Here is an 11,376-nt window from a genome sequence, read left to right as displayed (position 1 = left end):
TGTTTTCTAGAAGAAACCATTCAAAGTACACATTTTAAAGCATTAAATCTTGGATATGTGAGGAAATATCGACCGAAATCATCACTAGCTTGCCTAACATAATTAACTGGTTAATAGCAATATTTAAAGTAGTTAAAATTCAGCTACTTAAATGGTGAAGAACTCCGATTTCAATATGTTCTCTATGTTGTTTGTCGTCCATACATTGTATAATCCCGTTTAAATTATGTACTTGAGAATGTGCCTCAGAAAAAGAGTTTTCGTCTTGTGTCATTACTAACAAATGAAGAAAAGCTTCTGTTTAAATTAATCCTAAGGTTTCACCCAATTCAATTTTATTTTGTTGTATAGCTCCAAATCACAACAACAGTCACCCCAAGGCAATTTATACTGTAAGGTAAAGTTACTTAAATGTTAGAGAGAACTCAACAACCAGAAATGAGCAAACACTTAGTGACAGTGGGAAGAAAAAAACATGAAGCCTCCAACAGAATCATCAGAATCGGAACACTTTAATAAACACTTTAATAATCCCTACAGGTATTTGGCAGGAATCTGTTGCAGATGATTGGAGGTAAGGGAAAAGACTAAATCCAAACAATAAGTGAAAGTAGAGTTTGATCATTATTAGTGATTAAATGCAGTTGTGATGTATGAATCCACAGGGAGTGAAAAGAGGTAAATGAAAAAGAAATGAGTGCATCAAAAGAAGCCCAGCACCAGTTTAAAATAAGGGATCATTCACTGTCGCCTCATCCAGCCCTAACTATAAGCTTCATCAAAACGGAAAGTTTTCAGTGTAGTTTTTAAAAAGACTTCCTGAATCCAAACTCAAGCTGGTTCCCACAGGAGAGGGCCTGATAACTGAAGGCTCTGCCTCTCATTCTACTTTTAGAAACTCTAGGGAAGAAAAGTGAGCAAAGTGCTCTGTTAGGTTAATAAGGTACTTTAGGATATGTGTTTTATGTCGGATATAATATCAGACAGCTTGCTGCTTGCTAAAAACCAAACCCCCAAGTACAAATTGAATTCTTCTCATTCCTTATTACTGAGAATATAGAAGCCATAAAATGCCCCGCATATGTTAAAGCCGAGAACTGTTCTACCTTTGATACCCTGTAGGACTCCCTTTAAAGCTTGGGTGTGGCACTTTGATTTAGTCTTTTTTTTTTTTTTAATAACACAAAGACTTGTGTTCTCTTTGCTTCAGCCTTGTGTTGTTTGATGCAAAGAATAATATTAAGAATAATAAAAAAAACAATTATTACAAAATGTGGTATTTTCATTTCTAACAATCAGATTGCAAAAGTCTGTCTCTCAGAGATGCGGTTTGAGTTTTGAAATAACCCTCAACCTCTTGCACAGATACACTGAAGACGTTTCCCATCCATCACTTCCTCAGCAACCTCTGTACACATATGCTATGTTTGAACTGTACAACAGGATATGCTAGCTTTGTTTATTTCACCACTTCTTCTTTGTGTCACTGTGCTGCTGTGCGGCTCGATAAACTATTATTATTCTGATTTAAGACTGATATTAGTGCTAAAGGGTGTAGAAAAGACCTATTTTCACTAGTCTTGTATGACTTGTTGCATAATCAGCGATCTAATATGTAAAAAGGAGAAAAATGTAATTAGAATAAAGGCTATTGTTTTTTTGACAGGGTTATTAACTTTTATTTAAACAGGAAGTCAAACTTTTAAGAATCTCATTCACCCACATCAGTACCCGGATCCTGTTTTGGTTTGGACCTGTGTGCTGTGAAACAGAAGTGCCAACCGTTGAATCACCATGCTGCCTACTGAGAGACCTGTTCATGTATGCTGCCTCATGGCTTTTTTTTTTTCTTTTTTCTTTTGAAGACTGAAGCATCTGCATTAAACAAAATCCCAAGGACAGCTGTGAGAACAGATGTTTCAATTTCCCTCTTCATGTAATCCAAGAGATAAAAAGATCAGAGCAGATGTTGCTGTCAGGAGATGATTTGCAGCCAGTGATTTGCAATTTGTCACTTTTAGGGCTGCGATAAGTAACCGTAACAAAGCTAAATCCAACAGGAGGAATGTCCTCGTTATTCAAAAAGGCTGATTAGATTCTTCCACAAGGGGGCACTGAAGCATCACAGATGCTCAGGAGCTCAGCGCTGTGCTTTCTTAGCGTCTGGTCCCTCTCAACTGAGTGGATAGATTAGGCAAAACGTCCTGTTTTCCATCGTTAATTAATCAATCAAACAAACAAACTGCACGCAAAGTGACCACCAGCTGCGACTTTATTCAAAAGTTTGAGAACAGCAATACTAAAAACACTTGACTGATTGGGATTTTTAAAGTCATAGATTCCTCATTATGCCACCAATGTACAGAAGCCACTTGACAGTTGACATTTTGATCTTCAATACTCAAAATTACAAGAGGCAGCAAAGCATACTGATAAACAGCTGTCTGGATAAGTTTACACCGAGATAAATGTCTACAGAACAATTGTGCTGTGAGATTTCTAGATTAAAAGTACTACATCACCTATTAGAAAAATCACATCTTCTGAGCTTCTTTTGTAAGGTCAGTTGTCAATGCTCCACAGAACGCATACACAAAACTCTCATTCAAAGTACCAGCTAATGAAAAGACCTTAGTTTCTTTGTTTTCATACATAAAATAAAAGTAGACTTCTTTTTTTTTTTTTAAATGTAGAGTTACGCCAAAACTACTTCACTAGCCCCGTGCATGGGTTATTTTCCAACATGATGCCCCGCTGCAACAGTAGCACTAAAACACCTCACTGCAATGATCAAAAGACTCAGGATTGGAAACATATCACCAAGTCACAAGGTATCACACACGTACAAGGCTGAATCCAGTAAAATCATACATTTGATGAAAGCAGCTAGAGTCAGTTTTTTACAGTAGTGACCAGCACACTGCGTCCAAATTCAGTTTTTGAGCTGTTCAAGCCTCGAACAAAAGCTTTTTTGTTATTGTTGTCTCGGCTTTGTAGTTGAATGAGTCGATCTGAACACTTTATTTTGCAAGAAAACACTGTACAGTTGTTAGGTATACATCGGAACAAAGACACGTTACTCTGAGGGTGTAACAGCCAGCGAGTAAAGAAACAGACATCGGGGACAGTCACTCTCCCGCAGAAGATCCCATTTCAGATTTCACGATGCCAAAAGCTGTGAATCTATTTGCCTTAGAGTTTGCTTCATCATGGTGATAATGTTTTCTGTCTTGGAACACAAACCACCTTTGATTTCTCAAAAATCTCCTCACACGTTTGCCACTCACTGAGTGTTGTCAGAAGTACAAAAGTAACATGTTATATGGCAAAGACAGTTTGCATCAATTTTTTCCTTCTATTTGCTTATAGAAATGTCGATATGCAACATGTACATGAAGCCTGTAGAAAGTCAAGATGCGAGGATTTCATACTTTTATGGTGCAAGACGTGTTAAAGTCTAAATGACACAGTAAAACATCTCTACTTAAAAATGTCAGTAGCCCCTTATCCCATAAATGAAATATTGTTTTCAAAACCTGAATTCACAGTACAAAAATATAATATACCTTCACTAATTGGATATCATGACGTCTCTGGTAAACAGCAGACTTATGATAGTCTTTAATGACCCCTTCCAGTTATATGAGTCCTTTACATGACCTTGCAATACCATTTGGCACTTTGGCACACTATGTACTCATACACAAACGTAAATTATGCAACCACTAAAGCATCTACGTGAGGATGTAAGTCAGAATTTTCGGGAGATGAATGCCTAACCTCTGCTTTACGTTGTGGAATGGCATTGTTTGGGGAGGGGAGAGATGACATTTACACAGTTTTCCCCGTCATGGCCAATTAGACAGCTTCTGCAGAAGTTTCAGTTGATACAGACATTGTTACTTTGGCTATTTTCACAGTGGTCTTCACGCAACTCTCTGCAGCCCTGTTGGCAGAAATGTGGGTATTTCTGTTCTGGCAGTCTGACTCGAGGCTATTGTCCAACTGCTGGCCACTGCCCCTGCAGGCATTGCAGGAGCTGAGGAAAGCATGCCTCAGGTCCTTGCTCCTCAAGGCGTAGATGATTGGGTTGACAGTGGAGTTGAGCAGGCAGAGCATGCTGCAAAATGCAAACACTGTCTTGATGTCATCGTCCATCCTCCAGAAGAGGTCATAGACCATGATGGCAAGCAATGGGCCCCAGCAGATTACCAGCACCACCAGGATAAGCACCAGGGTCTTGGCCAGACGGATGTCCATGCGTGCCTGATCAGGGCGTGTGGTCTGCACTTTGGTCCCATCTGCTGAATAGACAACAAGGCTCTTCTGGGAGGCGCGGCTCAGCATGCGGACAGCATGGTGGTGAGCTTTCCACAGGATATATATGTAGGCGTAGATAATGAAAATAAGCAGCACGCTGGTTACACCGATCCAGAACATCAGGTAGTTCTCATCGATGAGGGGGAATATGTCTGAGCAAACAGAATTGAGACGCTTACAGTTCCAGCCCAGCAGAGGTAGCACTGCGATGATGATGGAGATTGTCCACATCATACAGAAGGCTATGACAGCCTTGGTCCGTGTCACGATGCGCCTGTAGGCGAGAGGCCGGTGAATTGAGATGTAGCGGTCAATAGCAGTGAGGAAAAGACTCCCCACTGACGCTGTGAACGATGCCGTGACTCCACCCAGCTTGAAGAGAAAAACATTGGGGCTGTCCTTCCTGTGGAAAACATGGAAGTCCAAAAAGCTGTAGACAAAGATAACACTGCCCAGCAGGTCAGCCACAGCGAGACTGCCGATGAAATGGTAGGACGGTCGACAGCGGAGGGTGCGGGACTGCAGGATGACGCAGAGCACCACCAGGTTTTCCAGAACAGTGAAGGTGCCCAGGGTCAGAGACATCACAGCCACAGCCAGCTGCTGGCTAGGAGTCAGGATCATGAAACACTCCATGTCCATAAAGTTCTCCCCACACTGTATATTGTTAGTCTCATCTTTGAATGTACTCCTGTTGCCAAACAAGTCTGTGGCATTGGTAGGGTAGAAGGGGATGCCCTTGAGGATGAGCTCCTCGTCTGGAGGTACTTTGTTTGGGAAAGAGTTGCTGCGGAAAGCAGATAACGGCTTCTGCAGAGAGAAGCTGCCCTTGAAGTCTACATCACTGAGCGGGTCATCATAGTTAGCATCGTTGGAGCCCAGATACTGCAAACCAGATGTAATAGTCCGAAAGGTGGTGTCTGCCACACCATCCAGCACAGATTTCATGGCTGCGTCTGAGGGTTATACTGCAGTCTAAGATGTCTGGACAACCTACAAATTGATTTAAAAACAAACAAAACAACAACAAAATTTCAGAAATATTTTTTTACAATCTAAGAAAATACAAGCCATAAACAGAAACAAGTTTGCAGCAGTGCAAAATTTGGGCTGAAATTTCTCTAAGATGGATAATCCTCGCATAATTCAAATTTTCCACTGCAGATATCTGAAAGTCTGTGCAGTTCAGATTTTTTTCCACACGTATTACTGAGTTAGTTAGTTAGGCATGACCCACACAGTAGCTCACTTTGTTCTTAGTACTGTTTTATAAATTTTTTAAGCTTATTGTGCAAATTTGTGCAGTCTACTATGAGACATATAAAATTACAGAACAATAATTATTAAATAACTTCCACATACAGTTTTAAACACTCCCACACGAATTTAAACATTTAATGTGGGAATGTATATTGGAACCTGTGTTCCGGTGCGTAAATTAATATTTGGAAATACGTAACATTTAAGAGAAAAAGAAAAAAAGAAAAACCAACCCTTTGATGGCGGAAGAAACATTAAAAAGGCATTTGAAGTACTAATCTAAGTATTAATGTAGCGCTTGCAATAGAAAAGTGCTGATTTTTACCTTACATAATTTTCCCAAGTGCACAGAATCGCCCTTTTTCACCGCGCATTAGTCCAAGTCAGAAACGCATCCTCCAACCAACTCAGATCTTACATAAAAGGAGAGACAACCACCATGAAAGCTTTAAACGCAAATCGTCACTTTTATCATAATAATTAGTTTGCTTTTCAAATTTTCTGCGCAAGTTAAGTTTTTCGGGTGTCTGCAGAAGTGCCTTTTCGCTCTTGGAGTGCGCTCCTGCTTTGTAGAAACAGGTTGCTGTTCCTGCTGCTCCTGCTGCTCCTGCCGCCTCCAGCGTCTCTCCAATCTATTTCTCTCTGTCTTCACACTTATGAAGCGTAGCTTCCACAAAGCCCGGTCACGTGTTTCCATACCGCGTTATCTGCCCAACCCATGAAGCTGTCAAGTGCGGTGCATAGGAACAAGGCAGACGACAGAGGGTTCTTATGTGGGGAAAAAAACAGAAAGAAAGAAAAGAAAAGGGATTTTGAATTTTGAATTCCCAAAGCTCCTCTTTGCAGAGGATGTTCTCGGGCAAAGAACCAGCATCACCACAGCACAACAAATAGATAAATAGCAGCTTAGTAGAAGCTTGCTGTCCTCCTACTTCATGACGTTATTGTGATCACAATCGTTTGTATTGTACAGGAACAAATAGCTGCACGTTTCAGTTGCCTTGAGTAGGCTTAACTTTAATTTGAATGCTTTCAAAGACAGATGGAGGTTGCAGACTTCGTTGATAGTCACTCCATGCCTGTTTATTCTGTGAATAATTAACCACGATTGACAAACTCAGAGCGCAGATAGCACACTTCATATATTTTGTTGGCTATCTCTAACTGTTGAACCCCATCATCCCCACCTATCCAGTCGGGTCTGCCTTCCAGCTATTTTTAAAGCTTAAAAAACAACCTCAAGATCCCGATTTGGAGAAAGAAAATTGGAGAAAGAAATAAAGAAAAGTACGTTTTAGTCGCATTTAACATTAAAACACTTCACATTTCACACACAGTCCTGATCGGTGATGATTCAAGGACATTTTCTTTGTTTTTGTTTTTTCTTTGTACACTTCATATTTGCTCCAGTGTCCCTTCTCATCTGGACAGGCCGACTAGTTATCAGCACATTCGATCAGATTACTCACCAACAAATTAAGAGTCAGATCCTGTTATGAATCACAATAGCAAAGCCCTGCCCTGTGCATGGTCGTAATAAATAAAGATTCAGTTCACTGATTATGAATGATCTAATTTCCATTTATTCAGACATTTTAGTGATGTTTTCTTCTCCCCACATGGCTTCAGGCCAGCACAATGGCAGAATTGGCAGTGCAGGCCAAGGAGGCAGGAGATGATAGCAGTAATGTTGCAGATAAAATCAGAATAGATGCATTAAAATTGGACATTTGTTGGTCACAGGCTGCCTCAGCAGACAGACAATTAAAAAAACCAACTTGCTGGCTCTGTGGGACTGAAATTAGACTGTGCCTCTGTCATCATCACAGGTGTAATTATTAATATTGTTCCGCCATGGCTGCCAGTGATGTCTGAAGGGAACAAAGTGTACTGTTTCACAAAGTGTGAATTCATTTATTGTCATGGGGAGGAAATGACAGAAATGCCAAAAAGAACTTAGATTATTTTTTGTCTTTTTGCTTAAATGAGGTCAAGGTTGTTAGTATGAGCCTGTGAGTTACTCGTAGATTTTCTCCAAGCTAATTCTCAATAATCTGTAGAAAAACTGAGAAAGAACACGTTATTTACAGTCACAATCAGCCAGACTAGATTCGATAAGATCTGAGCTTCACATACTGATTGAAACCTGAGTGAAGACCAAAATAAAAGCCCTCTTCCTCCTCTGTTGATAACTGATAAGCTCTAAAAGACTAACTGGGAGATAAATGCCTAGTTCTAGGAAACATCAAAGCAGTGTGAGGAGAGAGACGCTGCTTCATGTTGTCTGCTCTGGGTTTCTCAGTTGGTACACAAGCTTGAGGTAATGATCTTACTGTTTTTAATCTCCCTCTGAAAGGAGAATGGTTCCCTCAGATGCACTTTCACTGCTAAAAAGCCAACTGTGATGTTGCAGTACATCCTATCCACTTGTGTTTTGATCATATGCTGTACTTCACCTTTTCACTGCATCTTTTTGTCAACTTCCTTGCTGTATTTCCTACAATTTAATAGCTGCAGAAGTAGTTTGATGCAATTAAAGTTAAGGACATGAAAATATTTCCTGGCAGGTGTAATTACTAATAAGGAACAAAGCACAGTTGTGCTTTAAGCATAATATTCATGTTAATCAAAATGTTGACATTCAGTAGGTGCTTTCCATCTTCAGCAGCAAAGGTTATAATGTACCAAACACAGGTAAATAGACTTATATTCATACAGTGCTTCTAGTTTTACTCAGAACACTGTCTACACTACAAGATACATTCATCTATTACCACACACTGGCAGAGTGCTTTTATTCTTTACATTTAGCGTTGCCACTTGAGCTACAGGCACCGAAAAACACCACATCCTTCACGATGTAATCAAACTAGCAACCCAAGGGTGTCTTTTGTGATCACTCTAAAGTCCTCTCCACTACCAAGGGAGCTTTTGAAGGATGAGCACAGTATGATTAACTGTGCAGCTGTTCTTAAAGTATCAGACAATCTGAAACGTCAGGGTGAGGGCGGTGCTATATAAAAGGTCGGGAAAGATACAATTGATCCTGAGTTAAGATATTCTGCGCTATAGGTGGTAGTTTTGATAGGGTGGACTGTATTCGTGGGATGCAGAATGTCAGTATAAAGTTTACAGCGTTAGTTTGTGGACTAGGATACATGTCCTGGCTGTAAACGTGGGGTATTTTATCATGAATACATATTGCTTCACATGAATAATAAGAATCTGTGAGGGGATTTTTGCTACGCGATGCTTTCAGGCTTCTCTTTGTTATTCGAGTTCCATCTAACATCAGGTTTAAGCAGGCTTTGGTTAAGGTAAACAACCTGTGTGTCATCTGTTTATTATTCTCTTCCCAATCTCTGAGACTTTGTAATATCCACCACATGGAGCAGTTAGACTTTAGGCAGCAGGGTGGTTTGCCAAACTGACGGGTGTACTGTGACAGTTTTCTCTGACTTGGTTGGCATGCTAACCTGTGAGTGAGCAATGAGTGATGGCTGAAGCAAAGCTCACGGCCATCTGCGTTTCAGTTGTGGTACATAACATTTTGTCCTCCAGTGACTCACTTCGAGTCCATGGACCAGACAAAGAGCTCAGGGGGAAATTAAAAAAAAAAAAAACAGTCAGAGGAAGGAAGTCTTACTAGATGTAATTTAAGTAACTAACTGGTATTCAGTACAAAATGTCAAACTCTCCAGTTTAGGTACATTTACAGCCATTTAAGCCCATTAATAAGCGTATATGGAAAACGACCTTCTTAGTCAGAAGTAATTTTGTTACCTCACCGAACGCATGAAGTCATTATTTCAACATTAAGGTGCATAAACAACTGTCTACATTATAATATAGGCTGAAAATAGGAAACAGCTATTTATGTAAACGGTGCATGAAATAAGCTGCTGCTGTAGTTTTGTAGAGCCTGTGTTAACCCGGTAAAAGGCCAGTACTATAACATGTAGATAGACGATTAATACGAGGTACTGCCTTTTCTGGATGTAATGCAAATAGTCTGCACATAGACTGTACACGTGTCTGCACCTGCTGTTGGACCCTGCAGCTGTGCAGTAGTCAGCCTGTCTAAGGAATGTTCAGTTGGCGACGTATCAGGACAAGTGTCCAGAAAGTCCTGTGCTACACTAGCATAACTTGTATGGAGACAGGAATTGTCCTGCTGAAAAAGCCACAGGGTAGGGTGCTATCACAAGAACCGCACAAGTACAAGTGTCTCAGTTTTCCCTCAAGAATGATCAGATTTGGGATGGCAAATCGTGACTTATGGCATGCAAGTCCGCATCCAGCATCCCAACAGCAAGCCCTCTGTTGTGCCATCGTGGCATTGTGACAGTGTTCTGCACAAACTATTGTTTTGTTTTCTGATACCACTGGCTTAAGAATGCAGCAAACTGAACACATTCTGAGGTGTACAGATTCATTCATTTGCGTTTGACAAACAAATTAAAATTCCCACCACTGAGTGAAACCAATCAACGAGAAAACTACTCACAGAATATGTTTGTGTTTTCCAAGAGATTCAAATCATGTACTGGGAAATTGATTCAAAAGAAATCTAACTTTTTAATGGTTCGTTTTTTTGGCGAGCCTCAAAAATGACTGCATCACACTGCACTTGAAGCTGTCAGGTAAAAGTTCATCAAGGCTGTTTACTCCATCCTAACTTCCTGCCTCTTCCCTGCAGGTTTTTTCCTGCAATTTTTTAGGAAGAAGTTCTAACAAAAAATCCCAGATACCTCACTAATACATCAGTAACAAACTCATCAATATCCAGCTAAAAAACAAACAAACAGAACATCAAAAATAAAAACATTCCTGCATTCGTCTGATCCTGGTCTCCCAGCGGTATTCCCCTGATCTGAATCCTAAAAATTCATTGGGAAACACGAGCATTCAGTTGCTCATGCTTTTGCTCAAACAGGTGAAACCAGTGAGTAAGGTTATCGCATGACATGTGGATGAGTCATCTGAAAATAGGCCACATGTATACTTCTGCCTTTTTGCCAGTAAGCAGTCCAACTAACTTAGAGCTTATTTTTTTCCTATGTGGCACTTACTCATCATTCCGTGTAATATTCTTAGAAACCTATCGAGACAAATGAGCCGTTGTTTAGTTCCTCCATAAATAGACCCAAACTAGCTATAAAATCTGTATGTAACAGAGCTGCAGCTGCACCATCAGTTCATGATAAATTACAGTTTACTCCAGCTCTGCAGCAATAACCAAACTTCCTCTTATTTATGCTAAACAATAAATAAAATTGTGATGAATAGATCTGATTAGTTTTATGACACTATTTATGGGTCATTTGTGGGTGAATCCCATCTGTATCTATTATGACCGAAGAACGGGCCATATTCTGTTCACATTACTGGTAGATGGATGTTTTCATTGTTAGCTCTTCCCCGTTGAGAGGCGCTGTCATTTCAGAAGGACAACCCACATTGAAATGCTGTCAGGCAAACATCACATTTGTTTGTGTCGTTACTGAAGTGATTGTTTGTATTTGAAAACCCTTTTCACTGTGACCTTGCTTCAATAAAACGACAGAACAGAAAATAAAAGGTTGATAATGGGAAAGAGAACAAGTGATTGCAGTTTGATCCTCCTGCACGTTTTCTTTCTCGTCACAGGCAATGTGTTGAATTTTAAAAAGAGTTTGGTTATCTAAATTTTTATTCCTCTCCGTTGTGTGTGCATGTGCTTTACAATTTAAGACAATTAGCATTCACTTTCTTACACAACTGTACACATTTTATCATAACAGGGGGTTTTGGTTG

The 11,376-nt window shown here is 40.1% G+C and overlaps 1 protein-coding gene across 1 annotated transcript; it reads right to left on the bottom strand.

Moving 5' to 3' along the window:
* Positions 1 to 2,254: 2,254 nt before the first annotated feature.
* Positions 2,255 to 6,261, bottom strand: cnr1 (cannabinoid receptor 1). Its single transcript, XM_085247425.1, has 2 exons — positions 5,906 to 6,261; positions 2,255 to 5,313 (listed from the first exon to the last, which is right to left on the bottom strand). Exon 2 carries the CDS (start codon positions 5,266 to 5,268, stop codon positions 3,859 to 3,861), a length of 1,410 nt encoding a protein of 469 aa, XP_085103551.1. The 5' UTR covers positions 5,269 to 5,313; positions 5,906 to 6,261; the 3' UTR covers positions 2,255 to 3,858.
* Between the last annotated feature and the right edge of the window lie 5,115 nt (positions 6,262 to 11,376).

This window comes from Mchenga conophoros, linkage group LG15 (genome assembly GCF_057382185.1).
Source record: "Mchenga conophoros isolate Kocher_MC1m ecotype Shallow Benthic linkage group LG15, M_conophoros_male_GT1.1, whole genome shotgun sequence".
NCBI lineage: Eukaryota > Metazoa > Chordata > Actinopteri > Cichliformes > Cichlidae > Mchenga > Mchenga conophoros.
This window is presented reverse-complemented; position numbering and strand designations above follow the sequence as displayed.